General features: G+C 44.7%; 1 protein-coding gene across 5 annotated transcripts in view; it reads left to right on the top strand.

Moving 5' to 3' along the window:
* LOC133659748 (sodium- and chloride-dependent transporter XTRP3-like) overlaps positions 1 to 19,693 on the top strand; it is a 38,948-nt gene extending 19,255 nt beyond the window's left edge. For 4 of the 5 annotated variants that reach the window (XM_062062427.1, XM_062062429.1, XM_062062430.1 and 1 more), the window contains exons 5-11: positions 840 to 950; positions 1,016 to 1,257; positions 1,422 to 1,584; positions 10,376 to 10,577; positions 16,298 to 16,457; positions 17,385 to 17,550; positions 18,305 to 19,693. In XM_062062427.1, the coding sequence (XP_061918411.1) occupies positions 840 to 950; positions 1,016 to 1,257; positions 1,422 to 1,584; positions 10,376 to 10,577; positions 16,298 to 16,457; positions 17,385 to 17,550; positions 18,305 to 18,466 (1,206 nt within the window). In that variant the 3' untranslated portion in view covers positions 18,467 to 19,693. The remainder of the gene's footprint in view (positions 1 to 839; positions 951 to 1,015; positions 1,258 to 1,421; positions 1,585 to 10,375; positions 10,578 to 16,297; positions 16,458 to 17,384; positions 17,551 to 18,304) is intronic. The other variant, XR_009827712.1, reaches the window with a different exon arrangement.
* The last annotated feature ends 4,337 nt before the right edge of the window (positions 19,694 to 24,030 follow it).

Below are 24,030 nucleotides of genomic sequence, written 5' to 3' on the forward strand. Positions count from 1 at the left end.
GTCGCCCGCCTCGCCTGCGGCGGCGGCGAATGGAACGCCGCCGCCACCTGACTCGTCCCCGTTGGATTCGGGGACACGTGGCCTGGCGACCCTCCGCCAAGACCTCCCTCCACCCTCCCTTGACTTGTGAACTGCCTTGTAGTTGGGGGGTTTTAGTTTTTCCAGGAGACATCTGGGATCTGTCCCTTAAGGGGGGGGGGGGGTACTGTTATGATCCGCTGCCCACGCTAGCTCCTTTAGTTTCTGCTTTAAGTGCTATGAGCACTTTTTTGTTTGTTTCCAGTATTAGTTATTTCGTAAATAAATCATTTTTGTACCTGCAAGCTGTGTCCGAAGCCTGTCTGCATCCCTGGGAGAACGAAAACCTGCATCCATGCGAACCGGTCGTCACAGGTTGCCTGGCTGCTCAGGGAGAGATATCTTTTGGCCAGATATATTCCAAGTCCTGCAGGACTTGCTATAGTACTCACTGACCAACAAAGTTGTTCAAAGACGATTCACTACATCCGGCTTGCTTCATCACACACCCACAGCCTGGGAGAAGGTGGCAAGGCCATACCAGCTTAGCAGTTAGAATAGTTTCTTCTCTCCTCTTCCCGCTGGGTTTTAGAACTTTCAATTGATTCAGAATAGTCCACGGCCCAATGGTAACGCATTCAAAAATCTATCATTTGCCTCAAGCCCTACTTAGCCGAGCTGTGTTCCGATGACGTTGCTTAGTGGAAGGACTGGATGATGGAGTAATAACAATATTGTTGCTCTTGAATTGAATGGAGGTCAAAGGTAGAGAGTCAGGTTTATCAGACATTGACATGCTTTTTCCTGATTGCTGTCTGCAGGTGGTTTACTTCACCGCCATATTTCCATATGTGGTCCTCATCATCTACCTGGTCAGAGGTTTAACTCTTCCTGGTGCCGTCAATGGTATCAAATACATGTTCACCCCTAAGGTAAGGAAGAACCTTTGCAAACTCAAAAGTTTTCCACCTTGACCCATTCTTCTACCTGATTGCAGCTGGAGCAACTGGCCAACCCGACGACTTGGATCAATGCTGCCACTCAGATCTTTTATTCTCTGGGGCTAGGATTTGGGTCTCTCATAGCTTTTTCCAGCTACAACCCATACCACAACAACTTTGAGCACCAGGCCCTCGTTGTCGGTCTCATCAACAGCGGAACATCCATCTTTGCTTCCATCGTCACCTTTTCCATCTATGGCTTCAAAGCCACAGTGAACTACGAGAATTGTCTGGAGAGGTAATTGTGCAGTTCTGGCTAATGTTTTGTGTATGAGAGACCCTCCAAATGAATAGGAACTGACAATGACTCCACAGCCCAAGTAAATATTCAATGTTCACCAGTGTTGGGTTTGTGGTTAAAGATCACTTCAAATCATGAATGGAAATACTTTCCTTTTTCAGGACCCGCATATTGCTGTTGAATGCCTTCGACCTGGCAGAGGACAGCATCAGCACCGACAGTGTGTTGGACTGGGTTGTTAAGCTCAATGCAACGCACCCGGAGCAGTTTGCTCAACTTGGCAATCAGCTGGAAAACTGTGACCTGAAGTCTGAACTAGATACAGTAAGTTCTTCATTATACTACAACATCCTAACCTTGACCCAGGGGTGTCTAGACCAAGGCCCGCATACATCAAAACTGAAGGATGTAGCAAGCAACTTTGATATATTTTGCACCAGAATCACAATCAGAATCAGAAATACTTTATTAATCCCTGAGGGGAAATTAAGATTTTCAGCAAAATCCCGTTCAAGATCAGACAACAAATTACAGGGAGACAGAACAGGATCGCTGACGGGACTGCCAACTTCAGAGAAAAAAAAATTCAGTCCAAGCCTGGAGAGGGGGTCCAGACTGAGGCCAAGGAAAAAAAAACTTATAGCCATAGCACACATAAACAACATGTGTGTAAGAGGGAAACATCCAACATCAAAGAACACAAAGGACATTAAAGATGTTAAAAAAGCAGAGCTGACGCATCCAGCCACTTCTACATACAGCTACAAAATTAAAACAACAACAATAACAAAAAACAACAACATATACACTGTGGTGGCCTCTGCAGTGTTCCACACCATTGTCTGCTGGGGTGGGGTGAGCATGGCCAGAGACAGGAGCAGACCCAACAAAGCAACCAAGAGAGCCGACTCCACCCTCAGCCGCCCACTAACTCTCGGCCAGTGTCCAGTCTGCAAGGATGAGCGAGGATGAGTCTTAAGTAGACCGAGGTGTCTGATACCTGCTCATTCAGCCAAGACACTGTGAAGCTTGTCTGTCCCGGCGCTCGGCGCCAGCTCCGCAGCCCTGTCTCTTCATCCCCATCTCCTCCAGTCTCTACAAATGGACTCTGGTGTGGCAGAGACCTGTCACATATGCATGTACACTAGATGGCAGTGTTGCCCTGTTTGAGAGTGTCACAGCATTGCTGTTTACGGCAGACGACCTGCTTTACGGTAGGACAAAATGTGACTGTTGTTGTTGTGTGATGTTGCCGCACTGGGTGGACGTTCATGAAAACTGCCTACAATAAACCCACCTAAAGAAACAAAGAACTCGCCCTCGATCATTCACAAAACCCAGCAGCTGGTCTCCATGGCCAAAAGGCTCCCCGGAGGTAGATCCAGAAGTTCACAAAAAAGCACAGCAGAAGTCACAAAAGTGCCAGCCCTTGTCACACAGTCCCAAAGGGTCCCCAACCAAAAGGCAAAAAAAATAAATAAAAATACATGAAAATAAGAGGGAAACATCAGGAACACAAAAGGATGACACAGAGCTCCTGCCAATAGCAGCCACTACAGTGGCGCCATCTTGGAAACAAAAAAACCCAAAACAAACCAAAACATTGACGTTTGTTCAGATTTGTAGTCACCCAGGCCATGGTAATCCTTAAACTGGACTTTTCTGAGCTAGAAGAGAAGCTGCTTCAACCTTTGTGGATTACCATACAGATTACATTTATTAGCTTTGTGTAATTTCTGAAAATAAACATGTGTATTTAGAATTGTATTTTTTAAATATGCAAAGGGCCAATAAACGAGCAGCCAGAGCCTCATTCTGGACAACTCTTTGCTTACCCCTACGGCCTGCGGAGTTACTGAGCTGTCCCTTCCAACGACATCTTGTTTTTTTTTTAGCCCTGCATTTGGGTTGAGCGCGTGACGTGTGATTCTCTGCCAGAACAAGGCCAGGTCCCTCTCATGAGCAAACTCCTGAGCCACCATGATACTTCTCCACTATTTCGCTTGTCATCATCATTCAACAATGGCAGTTAAGAAAAAAATGTGTCATTTGAAGTGGACTAACATTTTTACTGTAAACATTGATTTGAATTATGCAAAGGTAGGCTGTACACCCTTTGAACAAATCGTATAAACAGAGGAAATACAGTCCTAAAAGCTGACCAACCAAAGTCCGTACGCTCCACTTTTATGGTTACCATTGTTTCTGGGGGCGCACGCCAAGAAACACTAAATAGTTCAGTAGCTTAGCAAGAGCTCTGATGCAGAAGCATTATTAAGGCTGAACTCCTAACCCCCAACCCCAACCCTTACCCTATCCCCTTCATCACTTCTTATCACCACATAAGCAGAGCCTTAATTATGACTACCAAAAATGTTACTTACAATGAGTTGTACTCATAGTTGTAGTTTATTACTTGAGTTTGGTAACAGTTCATGAATGATATGATGAAGATTCATTATAATAACTACGCTATCAGTTTTAAAAGAATGGGAACAGTCTTACACCAGAAGTTAAGTTCAGTCTGGAGACCACCCTCGCTGTAGTATTACCCAACTCATACTTGCCAACCTTGAGACCTCCAATACCGGGAGGTGGGGGGTAAGGGGTGGGGGGTGGTTGGGTGCGTGGTTGGGGGCATGGTTATTTACAGCTAGAATTCACCAACTCGAGTATTTCATATATATTTCATATATATATATGTATGAAATACTTGACTTTCAGTGAATTCTAGCTATATATATATATATATATATATATATATATATATATATATATATATATATATATATATATATTTATTTTATTTACATAGAAAAAAAAATAAATACTTGAATTTCAGTGTTCCGGTGGCTATCCATTAGATGGCAGTATTGTCCTGTTTAACTTCTCCGTTCATTGGGCAGGCAAGCTGTTTATATTGTGGGAAAGCGGACGTGAGAACAGGCTGTCCCCACTCAGTCTCAGGTCCGCATTGAGCTGGAGGGGGCGTGGCCTCCAGCTCCGGCTGAATACCGGGAGTTTGTTGGGAGAAAATCTCTGCCGGGAGGTTGTCGGGAGAGGCGCTGAATACCGGGATTCTCCCGCAAAAAACGGGAGGGTTGGCAAGTATGCCCAACTTGACTGAAACAAAGTGACTGTGACGACATAACAAATAAGCCCCCTGACCGACCTGGGCAATGTGCCACACCTTGAAAATGTTTTGTAAACCTAACAATATTTATAAGAATGTTGTCATTCATCCAGGTCATTGTAATCTCAGGGCATTCAATCGATCGCATCTGGACTGTTTGGTCCTACGCATTTGTTCCACCACGAAAGGCCTCAGGACAGACGCAATCCTCTTGAAAGCGCAAAAACAACTCTTGAATGAGAGAGTAAGACAAGTCAATTTGACAATTGAAAGTCCATGAATTACTCCTCAAACTGCAAAATATCTTGCCTAAAGAGGTCTGGGAAAGGTGATACATTTCACAATCAAAGCCCAACTTACACAACACAACAGAACCAAAATAAGACCAAAATGAGAACTTAGTAAGACCACCTCCACACCGTAAGCACACATTTGGAGGGTAAGAAGTGGGAACTGAATAGATGGGTCAAGAATTTGTCCAGCAGAAATCTTACCCAAGCAGAAAAAGGTGTATTGGCCAAAGGGTTAAACTTTGCCATGACTCCACATCAACTTCTGACAGATGATTTGATCACAGCCACGGAATCAGGATCAGGATCAGGATCAGGATGCTTTATTATTGTCCCTTCTTTAACATGTACAAGACACATAAGAACTGAAATTACATTTTCGGCACAGTCCCACTAAGAGCAGACATACGTTACAGGGAGACAAGACGGGACCGCCAACTGATCAGCCACTTACGGCGCTCCTTAAAAAAGGTGGGAAAAAGGTGATATTGGGAAAGGGGGGAAAATTAAAAAAAATCAGTCAAAGGCTGGACCCTCGGGAGGGGGTCCAGACTAAGTCCAAGGGAAAAAAACTCATTTAGCATAGCACACATAAACATGTTACATATAATCACAACAACTCGCAACAGGGGGGATTAGGGGCCCTGGAGGCCAGCCTGCTGCTATAAAGAGCTACTCAGCCGTCCATAACCCCGAAGAGGAATTAAGCAGTTGTGAGGGCGTTGGGTGGGGGTGGGGAGTGTTTGTATATATGCCCATTGTCTTTGGGTGAAGTGAAGTAGTGTTCATGAGCCCAGGATCGTTCTGCATGCAATGCAAGCAAAGTTCGACTCCCAGGTGTCGTTGAAGAAAAGAAAGAGGCGCAAAGAAAGAGGCTTCAAAAAAAGTTTAGACAAGACTAGACGAAAAAGAGCAAGCCAGGAAAAGACGGGGGGAGAAAAAAATGCGACCGCACCTCACCAGAGGCAAGACAGAAGGAAGCAGCCATTAGGAAAAACAACCTGACAAAAAGTGAAAGTGATAGCAGCAAGTCCACCCCCAAACCTCTTCTTTGAGGGGAACATCAGGATCCTGCCAGCTGACAACACAACTGACTACCAAAACCAGTTGCTTCCACTCCACAAAGACTCCAACACATGAAATACTCAAAAGGGACCCACAAGAGAAGGACTATTGAGTACTTACAACCTCTACAAAATGTTGTATTATCGATTATACCAGGGCAGAGCAAACTACGGCCCGTGGGCCACATCTGGCCCGCCAAAAAATAAAACAGAATTGAGCAAGTTGTGTAATAATTAGGACCACATGAATTGTCCTGTACTACCGAGTAATTCCACAGAGTGGCGCAATAGGACTGCAGTATGATTGCAAAGCCCAGGTAGGCTTCTTCTACTGCTCCTGCTCTCAACCAATTTGCAACAAAGTTGACAGCAAATCCAGGAGTTTAATAAGCAATGGACACTTTTTCACTCAAGTCTTGTGTCTTATTTGCCAAGAAACCCTGGTGGTTTTGAAGGAATACAACGTACATTTTCATGAACATTTTAAATTTCCCCTTGGGGATTAATAAAATATTTCTGATTCTGATTCTGATTTGTCCACCAAGCACGCTAATTCTGCAGACAATGGCCGCTAGTGCTCAGAAGTTGGAAGCTCATTTGCAGCCTCAGCAAAACATCTTTATCCCACCAACTAGCATCCAAGCATCAAGCACAAAGGCAAATGATCTACTGGCATTCAAATGACAAATCCTTTTTCCCAAGGAAACTTTCTAAAGGAGCGCATGGTGGACTTTTGTGCCCTGAGAGCACATTTGAAAACAATAGCTTATCACGCAGGACAGTGTGGAGCTAATGTAGTTAGCAAGCTCAACAACTAAACAGAGTCATGTACATGACATTCCTTGGCACTGGATGGAAGTCATGACAGCTTTCGATTTTCATCAGAAGGATTGATGACAACTTGGAGATAACAGAGGTATTTTTGGCCAAAAAGGAAAAAGGCAAGGAGAGGATTTATTTAACAGAAGTGGTCATGAAGCACAAACCACCTTGGAGTAAGCTAGCTAACGTTACCACAGATGACTCGCCAAATCTCCCAGGAAAAAACATGGGTTGGTAAAAAGAATCCAGAAAAGGTACTGCATAATCCAGCAGGAGGCGCTGTGCACATCAGCTTGACCAGCTAGTGAAGCCACTTCCAACTTTGTTGTGCCAGGGAACTTCACTGATGACATTTCTTCAAGACACTTGCTTCACAAGTCCAATGGTTAATTTTGGCTCAAGTATGTCAACGTGTGAGACAGACTTGTTAAGTTAAGTTAGGTTAAGTTTGTTAGGAATTGGTGAGGTGGATCCCAAGGATGCAGAGACGTATTGAGTATACAATTGTTCTTCCTTTTATTTAAGAGGAAGCACAAAGTAGCAAAACAAAGGCGATGGTGGTAAACACAAAAAAACACACCATGTAAAAAACTACTAAGAGAAAAAACACACAAAACTAAAAGCGCGAGACAAGGCTAGGAAAAATACTTCATGAAAGAAGTAAATAGATAAAGTACCAAATAAAAACGCTAGACAAGGCTAGGAATAATACAGGCAAAGAATGCTACACGACAAACTAGTGAGTTCTCTGGCACCACCAACAGGTTGCAAGCAGTGACAAAGTTCCGGCGCTCACAGGCCGTCAGCAGCCAGGTTAAATAGGCTGCCTCTAATCTAGGTCAGGAGTGTGCTGCTGCCTTGCGCCAGCTGCACTCCATACTGTGGACGAGAGAGAGCGTGAACATGGTGTGCAGACAACAACAGAAATGAGCAAGGAAATTTCAGATTACCACAAAGTTGGCTCAATCAGAATCAGAATCAGAATACCTTTATTGTCATTGTACGGAAACAACGAAATTGGACAGCAATCCAGCTCAGTGCTTTTAAAACGAACCTACATGAAATAGTGTTAAGACAACAACAATAATAAAACAATTTATAATTTAAAAACATAATAACATGTTAAAAAAAATATATTGCACAGTAGATCTTTATCAGGGGTAAGGAAGTAATAAAGTGGTGAGTGTTCAGGTAAGTGCAGAGTTTAGGGCAATCACAGCTCTACAATAGAAACTGTTTTTCAGTCTATTTGTCCTTGCTTTGATGGTCTTATAGCGCCTCCCTGTGGGCAAGAGTTCGAGCCAGTGGTGACCTGGGTGGGATGAGTCCTTGAGGATGCTGTTTGCTCTCCTGTTGCAGTGTCTCTTATGCAGGTCCTCTAGAGATGTAAGAGGACATGCAGTGATCTTCTGGGCCGCGTTTATGACCCCCTGTAATCTCTTTCTCTCCGCCACCGTGCAGCTAGAAAACCACACGGAGATGCCGTAGGTCAGTATTGACAAGTATGTCAACGTGTGTGAGAGACTTGTTAAGTTAAGTTAGGTTAAGTTTGGCTCAAGTATGTCAACGTGTGTGAGAGACTTGTTAAGTTAAGTTAGGTTAAGTTTGGCTCAAGTATGTCAACGAGTGTGAGAGACTTGTTAAGTTACCGTATTTCCTTGAATTGGCGCCGGGAATATAGTATTCGCCTGCCTAGAATTACAGCCGGGTCAAACTCGTTTCGCAAAATAATTAGCGCATGCTTGGCACTTCCGCCGGGTCAAATATGAGTCATTAAATGACTCCCGCCTCCAGGTGGTAGAGGGCGCTAGTGATCCTTCTTGCGACTACCAGTACTGCAGGAGACAGGTACTGCAGAAGAAGACAACAAGCAGCAAGCATGCAGCAATTGTTTGCTCGCACTTTTAACATGGAGGATTACATATCTAAAATAAAACCGTTTTCTAAACTGGACTTTCAATCGAAGCAGGAGGTAATAATTAAAGGAATATCTCCAGAGACTTTTAAAATTAAAGAAAGATGAGAAAGACTGCCTTTGATCAGAAGCAGCTGCACATGGACCCATCTACAAGTAAAGGTAAGATCATAATAACGTTTTTTTTTATTAAATGTGTTTTTTATGATAAGGTATGCGCCGGAGTGAGAAGAGGTTTTAAAATAATTAGAGCATGCTTGCTCATTCCGCATGGTTTTGGTAACCGCAGGAGTGAGAAGAGGTTTTAAATTAATTAGCGCCCCTGCGGCTATTCAAGGAAATACGGTAAGTTAGGTTAAGTTTGGCTCAAGTATGTCAACGAGTGTGAGAGACTTGTTAAGTTAAGTTAGGTTAAGTTTGGCTCGAGTATGTCAACGAGTGTGAGAGACTTGTTAAGTTAAGTTAGCCCCAGGCCAGCCAACCCAAGTCGGCCACCGCAGGACCGCCCGGCACGGGGCCATGGGAACCACCCACCCCACCCGCAGGGACCCCAACGATGGAGATGGAACAACCAGCAACCACCCTGTCGAATCCCTCCCTGAGGGAGGGGAAAAAATAAATGACCAATGTGGCCCCTTAGTCAAAATAATTGCCCAGGTCGGTTTTAGACTTCCACGGCCACTGGAACAACAAGTGGGCGTTATCAGAACCTACAACATCATGCTCCTAGCAGCCCACATAGAGGGAAGCCCTCAAAACCTGTGGTTACCCCAGATGGTCCCTTGTGAAAAGTGCATCCAGTTCCAGAAATAACAAGAACAGACTGGATGAGGGGAACTAGGTGACGGACGCAAAGATATTGTCCTTCCACATGAAATATTATATTTCCAAATGTATCAGACTATGTGAGGTCATATGAAATATTATATTTCCAAATGTATCAGACTATGTGAGGTCAGATGCAACCCAGCTATACACACCCATTTTTTTCCATTTGTCAAGTATAGCGCAAACAGTTTTCGCCAATCTTGTTGTTGATTGTTTTCCAGTCCATTCCAGTCTTATGCAGGTTGTTGGAAGCCATATCCATATTTAAGTGTTACTTCTTTCTAAAAACTCCTATAGTCATATTTACATCAGCTAATGTCTCGTGTGGTACAAAGTGCTTGGATTCGAGTGTCCTTGGTTAGAGTCAGAGCGCTGTCTTTGTTGAGACTGCCATTACATTCCTGAGATACGGAGCACAGCTAGACGGGGGAAACAGCAGGTGGGGGGGGATAGGAGAAGGAGGAAGTAGACAGGAGTTCCGGGGTTTTGGTAGACTGATCTGGACCGGGCTTGGGAACGCTGGTGTGCTGGATTGGTCTCAGGTTTGTCCTCTAAGCTTGGAGAATAAACCACAAAATACCAACTTCTGCCTGGTGATTGAATATAAACAACAGCATATTGCCATAAAAAGAATCTGGGAGAGACTAGCAATTTGAATTCCCCATTGGAGGAATGCTGGTCAACGCAACAATTTGTACCCCGAGGTCCTTGAAAGCTCTTGGGTCTTGCCCACAGTGGTGGAGAGGCTTGAATGGAAGAGACGATTTCTGTGTATTTTTTCCCCATACTGATTTGAGAAGAGGACTTCTTTCCAAAAGAGACAGAACCAGCTTTTGTAACAGGCCACGATAAAAACATAATCCACCAAACTGCTCATAGAAAGCAAGTTAAAAGCAAAAAGACATTTCAAAAGCCAAGTACTTCATCAAGCAAATGTAGAAAAGGAGCATATAATAAATTAAAAGACTCCAAGTATGTTTCCTCTCCCACTCAAACACCATGAAGAAGCATCTGAAGCCGTATAAGACCGTGCACTTTTCTCATTGTCTCTCCTCTGTTTCAGGCAGTGGAAGGAGTTGGTCTTGCCTTCATTGTGTACAGTGAAGCCATCCAAAACATGCCCCTGCCTCAGCTGTGGTCAGTGCTGTATTATGCAATGCTGCTGCTCCTGGGCATGGGCAGCATGCTGGGCAACATCACGGCCATCACCACGCCGCTACGAGACTTCAAGTTCCTGTCAAAGGTTTCAAACGAGGTGTTAAACGGTAAGACCAGTTGACTTGGACCACTTTTGTTCATTTCATTTCCAAAAATGCCTTTTGAAGACCAGGCTTTCTTCCGGTAGGCTAATAAATACATCCCTTTGTGCACCAACGCTTGGAGTTTGGACTATTCTATAAATAAATGATAAATGGGTTATACTTGTATAGCGCTTTTCTACCTTCAAGGTACTCACTTGACCACAACCAAAGGATTGCTTGCTAACATGCTAAGCTTGAATCCTGGGGCGATAAGTACTGATGTATGGGAAAAAAGGTCAATTCCGATTGACTCTTGCAGGCCAAGCTAACCAACACCAATGGGCAAACTTCAAAGCGTTGCCAGGATGTATTATTTTGGTCCTGTCCAGCCACTCAGAAATCATATTGTTGATGTCGATCAGGGGTGTCAAAGTCATTTTAGCTCAGTGGCCGCATAGAGGACAATCTGTGCATGGGCGGGCCGGACTATTAAAATCATGGCATTAAAACTAAAGACAACTTCAGATTGTTTTCTTTGTCTTACTTTGGCCAAAACCCATTCTGTACTTGGTGATGTGCTGTATGCCCTGCCACATCTGCCGTGGGTTGTTGCCTGAGAGATGGTCTTCCATCCTCTCTTTGTGGTGCATCTTGGCTTCCTTGAGTCCTCTCTTCAGGTCAGCGCTGTATAGTGCATTGTCACCTGACCTGAAGGCGGTGTTGCAGGCCTTGAGGAGCTTGCGGACCTGGCTTGTCTTTCAGGGTTTCTGGTTTGGGTAAACCTGGATGCATTTTTACACACAGTGACATTGCCGATACAGTACTTTATGTAGGATAGTACCGACTCTGTGTGTGTGGGCAGGTCTTGGTCTTCGAAGACATCCCATGCAGTGTGTGCAAAGCAGTCCTGTAGCTGGGGGGTGCATCCCCAGGCCAAGTTGTGACAGTCTTTATTACTGCTTTTGTCCTTGATCTGAGGGGGGTGTAGGCAGGGAGGAGCAGCAAGGAGAGATGGTCTGACTGGCCTAGGTGGGGGAGGGGGATGGCTCTATATGCCTCTTTGATGTTGGAGTAACATGATCAAGAGTGCTTCCCCCTCTAGTTGGGCATTTAACATACTGGTAAAATTCTGGTGGTACTGTTTTCAGATTGGCTTTATCAAAATCTCCAGCAATAATGTGAGCACCATTGGCGGTAAGTCAGGTGGTCTGAGGATACTAGGACCTGGTACCCCGTATAGTTCTGAACCATTGGTCTGGTGTCTTCACACTGCACTCAATCAACATCTTTTTTATTCTCACTGTGTCTTCCTAGTTTGTTTAGACTTAGACAAGTCTAAGTCTTCCTAGTTTGTTTAGACTTAGACTTAGACAAGTCTAAGTCTTCCTAGTTTGTTTAGACTTAGACTTAGACAAGTCTAAGTCTTCCTAGCTTGTTTAGACTTAGACTTATACAAGTCTAAGTCTTCCTAGTTTGTTTAGACTTAGACTTAGACAAGTCTAAGTCTTCCTAGTTTGTTTAGACTTAGACTTAGACAAGTCTAAGTCTTCCTAGTTTGTTTAGACTTAGACTTAGACAAGTCTAAGTCTTCCTAGTTTGTTTAGACTTAGACTTCGACAAGTCTAAGTCTTCCTAGCTTGTTTAGACTTAGACTTAGACAAGTCTAAGTCTTCCTAGCTTGTTTAGACTTAGACTTAGACAACTCTAAGTCTTCCTAGTTTGTTTAGACTTAGACTTAGACAAGTCTAAGTCTTCCTAGTTTGTTTCCCAAAGTTGTTGTTATCTTTGTGTCCAACAGCTCTGAAATAATGCCGGTGCATTCTGCATCTGCACTATAGCCCTTTTCTTCTTTGACCCTTTCCCTCGTATGCACCTCCTGACCTTTGACCTCTTGTGCTGAAGGTAGATCAAAGGACAATATTGCTAATTTTTGTTGGACACTAAAACAGTACAATATTGTGAACTAAAGAATTATAGGCAATAATTACAGTACAGTTGTGTCTTCATTAAATACTTGTTGATACAACTTCTGTATTCAATTTGTGTACTATTTGTCTTTGAAAAGTTCGCCAGGCAGTGTGGTTGCATTTGTGTTGCTATGCTAACCGCTACGATGAATATAAACATGCTACACATCCTGTTAGCCCCGAGAACCCCCCAGTGAAACATCAATCAAAGCACATTTTTTAAAAGAGACAAGCATTTAAAGCGGAACTGCACTTTTTTGGAATGTTGCCTGCGGCTCACAATCATCATGACGACGGATGGATTTTTTAAAACTTGTTTTCTAAATATTAAGACAAAAAAAAAAAGAAAGGTTGTTCTTAAACTGTTCAACAATTTGCTCAGGCATTTGTTGACAAAGTGGTGACCCTCGCCCCATCCTTGTTTGTGAATGACTGAGCATTTCATGGAATCTACTTTTATAGCCAATCATGGCACCCACCTGTTCCCAATTAGCCTGCACACCTGTGGGATGTTCCAAATAAGTGTTTGATGAGCATTCCTCAACTTTATCAGTATTTATTGCCACCTTTCCCAACTTCTTTGGCACGTGTTGCTGCCATCAAATTATAAAGTTAATGATTATTTGCACAAAAAAAAATAAAGTTTATGAGTTTGAACATGAAATATGTTGTCTTTGTAGCATATTCAACTGAATATGGCTTGAAGAGGATTTGCAAATCATTGTATTCTGTTTATATTTACATCTAACACCATTTCCCAACTCATATGGAAACGGGGTTTGTACATAAGTGGTTACTTCAAAAGATATATTTCTTTCCTCTTGTGGTCCAAAATGTTGTGCATGAAAATAAATTCTCCCTTTCCAACAATCCTCACTTGAAGTAGCAAATAGGGCACTAGCTGTGAACAAGGAGAGTTGTACACATAATTGTATGTGTGAAGTAGCAAATAGGGCACTAGCTGTGAACAAGGAGAGTTGTACACATAATTGTACGTGTGATGTAGCAAATAGGGCACTAGCTGTGAACAAGGAGAGTTGTACACATAATTGTACGTGTGAAGTAGCAAATAGGGCACTAGCTGTGAACAAGGAGAGTTGTGCACATAATTGTACGTGTGATGTAGCAAATAGGGCACTAGCTGTGAACAAGGAGAGTTGTGCACATAATTGTACGTGTGAAGTAGCAAATAGGGCACTGGCTGTGAACAAGGAGAGTTGTGCACATAATTGTACGTGTGAAGTAGCAAATAGGGCACTAGCTGTGAACAAGGAGAGTTGTACACATAATTGTACGTGTGATGTAGCAAATAGGGCACTAGCTGTGAACAAGGAGAGTTGTACACGTAATTGTACGTGTGAAGTAGCAAATAGGGCACTAGCTGTGAACAAGGAGAGTTGTACACATAATTGTACGTGTGATGTAGCAAATAGGGCACTAGCTGTGAACAAGGAGAATTGTACACATAATTGTACGTGTGAAGTAGCAAATAGGGCACTAGCTGTGAACAAGGAGAGTTGTACACATAATTGTACGTGTGAAGTAGCAAATAGGGCACTAGCTGTGAACAAGGAGAGTTGTACACATAATTGTACGTGTGAAGTAGCAAATAGGGCACTAGCTGTGAACAAGGAGAGTTGTACACATAATTGTACGTGTGAAGTAGCAAATAGGACACTAGCTGTGAACAAGGAGAGTTGTGCACATAATTGTACGTGTGATGTAGCAAATAGGGCACTAGCTGTGAACAAGGAGAGTTGTGCACATAATTGTACGTGTGAAGTAGCAAATAGGGCACTAGCTGTGAACAAGGAGAGTTGTACACATAATTGTACGTGTGATGTAGCAAATAGGGCACTAGCTGTGAACAAGGAGAGTTGTACACATAATTGTACGTGTGAAGTAGCAAATAGGGCACTAGCTGTGAACAAGGAGAGTTGTACACATAATTGTACGTGTGATGTAGCAAATAGGGCACTAGCTGTGAACAAGGAGAGTTGTACACATAATTGTACGTGTGAAGTAGCAAATAGGGCACTAGCTGTGAACAAGGAGAGTTGTACACATAATTGTACGTGTGATGTAGCAAATAGGGCACTAGCTGTGAACAAGGAGAGTTGTACACATAATTGTACGTGTGAAGTAGCAAATACGGCACTAGCTGTGAACAAGGAGAGTTGTACACATAATTGTACGTGTGATGTAGCAAATAGGGCACTAGCTGTGAACAAGGAGAGTTGTACACATAATTGTACGTGTGAAGTAGCAAATAGGGCACTAGCTGTGAACAAGGAGAGTTGTGCACATAATTGTACGTGTGATGTAGCAAATAGGGCACTAGCTGTGAACAAGGAGAGTTGTGCACATAATTGTACGTGTGAAGTAGCAAATAGGGCACTGGCTGTGAACAAGGAGAGTTGTGCACATAATTGTACGTGTGAAGTAGCAAATAGGGCACTAGCTGTGAACAAGGAGAGTTGTACACATAATTGTACGTGTGATGTAGCAAATAGGGCACTAGCTGTGAACAAGGAGAGTTGTACACGTAATTGTACGTGTGAAGTAGCAAATAGGGCACTAGCTGTGAACAAGGAGAGTTGTACACATAATTGTACGTGTGATGTAGCAAATAGGGCACTAGCTGTGAACAAGGAGAGTTGTACACATAATTGTACGTGTGAAGTAGCAAATAGGGCACTAGCTGTGAACAAGGAGAGTTGTACACATAATTGTACGTGTGAAGTAGCAAATAGGGCACTAGCTGTGAACAAGGAGAGTTGTACACATAATTGTACGTGTGAAGTAGCAAATAGGGCACTAGCTGTGAACAAGGAGAGTTGTACACATAATTGTACGTGTGAAGTAGCAAATAGGACACTAGCTGTGAACAAGGAGAGTTGTGCACATAATTGTACGTGTGAAGTAGCAAATAGGGCACTAGCTGTGAACAAGGAGAGTTGTGCACATAATTGTACGTGTGATGTAGCAAATAGGGCACTAGCTGTGAACAAGGAGAGTTGTGCACATAATTGTACGTGTGAAGTAGCAAATAGGGCACTAGCTGTGAACAAGGAGAGTTGTGCACATAATTGTACGTGTGAAGTAGCAAATAGGGCACTAGCTGTGAACAAGGAGAGTTGTACACGTAATTGTACGTGTGATGTAGCAAATAGGGCACTAGCTGTGAACAAGGAGAGTTGTACACGTAATTGTACGTGTGAAGTAGCAAATAGGGCACTAGCTGTGAACAAGGAGAGTTGTACACATAATTGTACGTGTGATGTAGCAAATAGGGCACTAGCTGTGAACAAGGAGAGTTGTACACATAATTGTACGTGTGAAGTAGCAAATAGGGCACTAGCTGTGAACAAGGAGAGTTGTACACATAATTGTACGTGTGAAGTAGCAAATAGGGCACTAGCTGTGAACAAGGAGAGTTGTACACATAATTGTACGTGTGAAGTAGCAAATAGGGCACTAGCTGTGAACAAGGAGAGTTGTACACATAATTGTACGTGTGATGTAGCAAATAGGGCACTAGCTGTGAACAAGGAGAGTTGTACACATAATTGTACGTGTGAGGTAGCAAATAGGGCACTAGCTGTGAACAAGGAGAGTTGTACACATAATTGTACGTGTGATGTAGCAAATAGGGCACTAGCTGTGAACAAGGAGAGTTGTACACATAATTGTACGTGTGATGTAGCAAATAGGGCACTAGCTGTGAACAAGGAGAGTTGTACACATAATTGTACGTGTGATGGCTTTTGCTTTCAGGGACTTTGTGTGCCATCTTGCTGCTGCTGGGTCTGGGCTTCACCACACCTTCAGGGAACTACTGGTTCACCATGTTCAACGACTACGGAGCCTCCTTCACCCTGCTCTTTGTGGTCCTTATCGAGATTGTGGCGGTCAGCTACATCTACGGGATCAAAAGGTTGGTGCTTGACTCGCGTTTACCAAAGTCCTGCTGCTTAAAGCTGGTCCGTACCAAAGTCCTGCTGCTTAAAGCTGGTCCGTACCAAAGTCCTGCTGCTTGAACCTGGTCCGTACCACAGTCCTGCTACTTAAAACTGGTCTGTACCAAAGTCCTGCTGCTTAAAGCTGGTCCGTACCAAAGTCCTGCTGCTTAAAGCTGGTCCGTACCAAAGTCCTGCTGCTTAAAACTGGTCCGTACCAAAGTCCTGCTGCTTAAAGCTGGTCCGTACCAAAGTCCTGCTGCTTAAAGCTGGTCCGTACCAAAGTCCTGCTGCTTAAAGCTGGTCCGTACCAAAGTCCTGCTGCTTAAAGCTGGTCCTTACCAAAGTCCTGCTGCTTAAAGCTGGTCCGTACCAAAGTCCTGCTGCTTAAAACTGGTCCGTACCAAAGTCCTGCTACTTAAAGCTGGTCCGTACCAAAGTCCTACTGCTTAAAGCTGGTCCGTACCAAAGTCCTGCTGCTTAAAGCTGGTCCGTACCAAAGTCCTGCTACTTAAAGCTGGTCCATACCAAAGTCCTACTGCTTAAAGCTGGTCCGTACCAAAGTCCTACTGCTTAAAGCTGGTCCGTACCAAAGTCCTGCTGCTTAAAGCTGGTCCGTACCAAAGTCCTGCTGCTTAAAGCTGGTCCGTACCAAAGTCCTGCTGATTAAAGCTGGTCCTTACCAAAGTCCTGCTGCTTGAACCTGGTCTGTACCAAAGTCCTGCTGCTTAAAGCTGGTCCGTACCAAAGTCCTGCTGCTTAAACCTGGTCCGTACCAAAGTCCTGCTGCTTAAAACTGGTCCGTACCAAAGTCCTGCTGCTTGAACCTGGTCCTTACCAAAGTCCTGCTGCTTAAAGCTGGTCCTTACCAAAGTCCTGCTGCTTGAACCTGGTCTGTGTTGCAGGTTTGAGAAGGACATCCAAGACATGCTGGGTCACCCACCCAACTGGTTCTTGAAGTTGATGTGGTTGGTGGTAAGTCCCGCCATCCTCTTCATCCTCTTCTTCTTCTACATTGTCAACTACATCAGAGGCGGTGCACCCACCTACCAGGCCTGGGACAAGGAGCTGGTAAACCTGCTCATCACTTCATCACACAAAAAATTTGTCAAGTACAATTTACAAGTACACAGGTACAGTACATACAGTAGTAATATGTAGTAAGTGGTCAGTATTTACAAGTACACAGGTACAGTACATACAGTAGTAATATGTAGTAAGTGGTCAGTATTTACAAGTACACAGGTACAGTACATACAGTAGTAATATGTAGTAAGTGGTCAGTATTTACAAGTACACAGGTACAGTACATACAGTAGTAATATGTAGTAAGTGGTCAGTATTTACAAGTACACAGGTACAGTACATACAGTAGTAATATGTAGTAAGTGGTCAGTATTTACAAGTACACAGGTACAGTACATACAGTAGTAATATGTAGTAAGTGGTCAGTATTTACAAGTACACAGGTACAGTACATACAGTAGTAATATGTAGTAAGTGGTCAGTATTTACAAGTACACAGGTACAGTACATACAGTAGTAATGTGTAGTAAGTGGTCAGTATTTACAAGTACACAGGTACAGTACATACAGTATTTACAAGTACACAGGTACAGTACATACAGTAGTAATATGTAGTAAGTGGTCAGTATTTACAAGTACACAGGTACAGTACATACAGTAGTAATGTGTAGTAAGTGGTCAGTATTTACAAGTACACAGGTACAGTACATACAGTATTTACAAGTACACAGGTACAGTACAAGACAGAAAGTCCAAAGACCAAGACCTCAGACTGACATTTGGACTTGTGCTCCTTCAGGGAAAGTCCGTGGTGACAGACTATCCGGTCTTTGGTCAAGTCTTCATCGGCCTCCTGCTGGTGTCCGGAGTGATCTGCGTTCCCGTGGCAGCTCTGTGTGTGTACTGCAGGAACAGGAAACAGGTCTACGTCAAAGACCGGCACACAACTGGATCTCCTTAGCGTGTTGCTGACACCTCACCTTTTTCCTTAATTGACTTGCTAATTCTGCTCCTCACAAATATATCATGGCTTGTGTACAATATGTAAATACTGTAGATATCTTTTATAATATAGTGTCTTCATTTGCTGTTAGCATGAAATGTTGGAGTCAAGCCTCGCTACTTGTATGTCATGCAGTAATATCAGGTAGCAACTCTCTCAAAATGACAGTAGACTAAAATAACTCTCGCTACTTGTATGTCATGCAGTAATATCAGGTAGCAACTCTTGATCCTAAATGACAGTAGACTAAAATAACCCTCGCTACTTGTATGTCATGCAGTAATATCAGGTAGCAACTCTCTCAAAATGACAGTAGACTAAAATAACCCTCGCTACTTGTATGTCATGCAGTAATATCAGGTAGCAACTCTCTCAAAATGACAGTAGACTAAAATAACCCTCGCTACTTGTATGTCATGCAGTAATATCAGGTAGCAACTCTCTCAAAATGACAGTAGACTAAAATAACTCTCGCTACTTGTATGTCATGCAGTAATATCAGGTAGCAACTCTTGATCCTAAATGACAGTAGACTAAAATAACCCTCGCTACTTGTATGTCATGCAGTAATATCAGGTAGCAACTCTCTCAAAATGACAGTAGACTAAAATAACCCTTGCTACTTGTATGTCATGCAGTAATATCAGGTAGCAACTCTCTCAAAATGACAGTAGACTAAAATAACTCTCGCTACTTGTATGTCATGCAGTAATATCAGGTAGCAACTCTCTCAAAATGACAGTAGACTAAAATAACCCTCGCTACTTGTATGTCATGCAGTAATATCAGGTAGCAACTCTCTCAAAATGACAGTAGACTAAAATAACTCTCGCTACTTGTATGTCATGCAGTAATATCAGGTAGCAACTCTCTCAAAATGACAGTAGACTAAAATAACCCTCGCTACTTGTATGTCATGCAGTAATATCAGGTAGCAACTCTCTCAAAATGACAGTAGACTAAAATAACTCTCGCTACTTGTATGTCATGCAGTAATATCAGGTAGCAACTCTCTCAAAATGACAGTAGACTAAAATAACCCTCGCTACTTGTATGTCATGCAGTAATATCAGGTAGCAACTCTCTCAAAATGACAGTAGACTAAAATAACTCTCGCTACTTGTATGTCATGCAGTAATATCAGGTAGCAACTCTTGACAGTTCATCCTAAATGTTTTCTATTAAAGAACATTTGCACAAGATGGACTTGGGTCTTTATTTCCTGAAACACTTTCTGTGTTGAAATATTGCCCAAGTGTTGTGATGTGTTGATGGAGACTCACTCTGCGGACATTGTTTATTGACCCAAGACTTGAGGACATGAAAGTGCCAAGAAGACAAGGATGTGCTCCACAAGGAGGACATGTTGAGGACAAGAAAGTGTTACAAGACGACAAGGCTGTGGTCCAAAAGGATGTAGTCCACAAGGATGTGCTCCACAAGGATGTGGTCCAAAAGGATGTGGTCCACAAGCATGTGCTCCACAAGGATGTGGTCCACAAGCATGTGGTCCAAAAGGATGTGGTCCACAAGCATGTGCTCCACAAGGATGTGGTCCACAAGCATGTGGTCCAAAAGGATGTGCTCCACAAGGTTTGGACGATTAAGGAAATCTTCAGGGTCCGTCGACAAGGTAGGGGGCTCGTTTATCTGGTCGACTGGGAGGGATATGGACCAGAGGACAGATCTTGGGTGCCAGCCTCCTATCTTGCCGATTCCCTCACCACTAGAGCAATTCTACCGTGCCAATCCTGATGCTCCCCGGCGCTCGTCAGGGGCCTCGCCTAAGGGAGGGGGGTGTTCTGTCACGGCGCGGGCTCGAACCCGCGTTTCCCCGGCAGACCCCCGGCACCTCCGCTGGCAGCGCACCCGGACATGCCCCTGCTCGCGCTCAGCGCAGCACCCCCACGCAGCGACAAGGCTGCAGACAATCGCAGATCAACGCACCTGGACCTAATCAGAGGGAGCGACACAAAGACCAGCGGACCCGTGGAACCTTTGCCAGAACGTCGCTCATCTTCCCAGTAAGCATCACATCTGGCATTCCCTCTCCTTGTGCTTTGCTCGCCTTCTCTGTGCTCTCTCCGTGTCTCCCTTGTTCGTGTCCCTTGTGTCTTCCGCAGTGTCTTCCGCATCATCCATGATCGTGTTTTGTTAGGCAAAAATGAGGACTCAGCTGCAGAAGAGTGACAATTGACTCAGACTTTATTTAGAGTTTTCTTTGCTATCTCTTGGACAGAGTGATTAAAACAAAGTGGCTACAAAATCTACGATATATTCGATCAACAAAGGATATGTAGCATGGGGCACAAGGCAATAAACAGAAAATCACTCCATGAGGAGGAACAAAGGAAGACAAGGCACTGTGAAAATTGATACAAAAACACTTGTCCGAAAAACTTTAGCAAAAGAAAATCACTCTCACAGAGGGAACAAAGAAATCAATAAATAAAGCGAGACAATACTTATCAAACTTGGACAAGGCTGTGGACAAGGCTGTGGTCAAGGCTGTGGACAAGGCTGTGGACAAGGCTGTGGTCAAGGCTGTGGACAAGGCTGTGGACAAGGCTGTGGACAAGGCTGTGGTCAAGGCTGTGGACAAGGCTGTGGACAAGGTTGTGGTCAAGGCTGTGGACAAGGCTGTGGTCAAGGCTGTGGACAAGGCTGTGGACAAGGCTGTGGTCAAGGCTGTGGTCAAGGCTGTGGTCAAGGCTGTAGACAAGGCTGTGGACAAGGCTGTGGACAAGGCTGTGGACAGGGCTGTGGTCAAGGCTGTGGACAAGGCTGTGAACAAGGCTGTGGTCAAGGCTGTGGACAAGGCTGTGGACAAGGCTGTGGACAAGGCTGTGGAGAAGGCTGTGGTCAAGGCTGTGGACAAGGCTGTGGAGAAGGCTGTGGACAGGGCTGTGGTCAAGGCTGTGGACAAGGCTGTGGTCAAGGCTGTGGACAAGGCTGTGGACAAGGCTGTGGTCAAGGCTGTGGACAAGGCTGTGGACAAGGCTGTGGAGAAGGCTGTGGTCAAGGCTGTGGACAAGGCTGTGGAGAAGGCTGTGGTCAAGGCTGTGGTCAAGGCTGTGGACAAGGCTATGGACAAGGCTGTGGTCAAGGCTGTGGACAAGGCTGTGGACAAGGCTGTGGTCAAGGCTGTGGTCAAGGCTGTGGACTAGGCTGTGGAAAAGGCTGTGGACAAGGCTGTGGTCAAGGCTGTGGACAAGGCTGTGGACAAGGCTGTGGACAAGACTGTGGACAAGGCTGTGGACAAGGCTGGAGGTACATAGCGAGACGATAGACAGGGGAAGACCAGGACTATACAAACATGAGGGAGGGTGACACAGGTGGGCACAATCAGGCAATCAGGAGAGACATCAGACCAGTGACACAGGAGGAAGGGCAAGTGGCCTGAAACGAGAGGAGGATTAGAATTTTCAAAATAAAACAGGAAGTGTGCCAGACAACCCCAAAACAGGACTTCCCTCACCACGGTGTGACATGTTTTGCCTCTTGACATCCATTCGGATCTCTGACTGCCTTTCTCAATCCTCGACCCCTGCTCGGACACGGACTACGCTGCCTCGCTCCTACCCTCGACCCCTTGCCTGTTTACGGACTGCCTTTTCGCCTTGCCCCCTTGATTCAACGAAGGATACATCCAACACTCACATACAACAACCCCTGATAACACTTATACAATTAATTCTACACATCATCTACACCCATTCACTTAGAGTAGCATACACACGCCACATACTCATCAAAGGTTGAAATAAACCTTGTAAACCGCTGTTCTGCCTTGGTTGTCGCCTCCTTCCCTTCTCAGTACATAACAGTAATACAGACAACCATCCATCCATCCTCTTCCACTTATCCGAGGTGGGGTTGCAGGGGCAGCAATCTAAGCAGAGAAGCCCAGACTTCCCTCACCCCAGACACTTGGTCCAGCTCCTCCCGGGGGATCCTGAGGCGTCCCCAGGCCAGCTGGACGACATAGTCTCCCCAACGTGTCCTGGGTCTTCCCCGTGACCTCCTACCGGTCAGACGTGCCCTAAACACCTCCCCAGGGAAGCGTTCGGGTGCCATCCTGACCAGATGCCCAAACCACCTCATCTGTCTCCTCTCCATGTGGAGGAGCAGCAGATTTACTTTGAGCTCCCCCCGCATGACAGATCTTCTTACCCTATCTCTAAAGGAGAGACCCGCCACCCGATGGAGGACACTCATTTCAGCCGCCTGTACCCGTGATCTTGTCCTTTAACCCAAAGATCATGACAATATGTGAGGATGGGAACGTAGATCTTGTACCCGTGATCTTGTCCTTTAACCCAAAGATCATGACAATAGGTGAGGATGGGAACGTAGATCTTTTACCCGTGATCTTGTCCTTTCAGTCATAACCCCAAGATCATGACCCTAATTGAGGATGGGAACGTATATCTTGTACCCGTGATCTTGTCCTTAAGGTCATGACCCAAAGATCATGACCATAAGTGGGGATGGAAACGTAGATCGACTGGTAAATTGAGAGCTTTGCCTCCCAGCTCAGCTCCTTCTTCATCACAACAAACCGATACAGTGTCCGCATCACTGCAGATGCCGCACCGATCCGCCTGTCGATCTCACGATCCACTCTTCCCTCACTTGTGAACAAGACCCCAAGGTACTTGAACTCCTCCACTTGGGGAAAGATCTCCTCCCCAACCCGGAGATGGCACTCCACTCTTTTCCAGACGAGAACCATGGACTCTGACTTGGAGGTGCTGATTCTCATCCCAGTCGCTTCACACTCGGCTGAAAACTGATCCAGTGAGAGCTGAAGATCCTGGTCAGATGAAGCTATCGGAACCACATTATTGGCAAAATGCACTTACTTAATCCTGCATCCACCAAACAGAATCCCTTCAACACCCTGACTGCGCCTAGAAATTGTCACCTAGAATTGGTGACAAAGGGCAGCCCTGGAAGCCCCTCACTGGAATCAGACCAACCTCTGACACTGATCATACAGGGAGCGGACCCCAATCAGGCGGTACGATACTCCATACTCTCTGAGCACTCCCCACAGGACTTCCCAAGGGACACGGTTGAATGCCTTCTCCAAGTCTACAAAACACACGTAGACTGGTTGGGCAAACTCCCATGCAACCTCAAGGATCCTGCCGAGAGTATAGAGCTGGTCCACAGGTCCACGACCAGAACAAAAACCACACCGCTCCTCCTGAATCCGAGGTTAGACTATCCGGCGTAGCCTGCTCTCCAGTACTCCTGAATAGATTTTACCAGGGAAGGCTGAGGAGTGTGATCCCACAATAGTTGGAACACAACCTCCGGTTCCCCTTTTTAAAGAGAGGAACCATCACCCTGGTCTGCCAATCCAAAGGCACCTCCCCCGATGTCAATGCAATGGTGCAGAGTCTTGTCAACCAAGACAGCCCCACAGCATCCAGAGCCTTAAAGAACTCTGAGCGGATATCATCCACCCCCGGCCCATGCCACCAAGAAGCTTCTTACCTACCTCGGCAACTTCA

Source organism: Entelurus aequoreus, linkage group LG11 (genome assembly GCF_033978785.1).
Source record: "Entelurus aequoreus isolate RoL-2023_Sb linkage group LG11, RoL_Eaeq_v1.1, whole genome shotgun sequence".
In the NCBI taxonomy this organism is placed as follows: Eukaryota; Metazoa; Chordata; class Actinopteri; order Syngnathiformes; family Syngnathidae; genus Entelurus; species Entelurus aequoreus.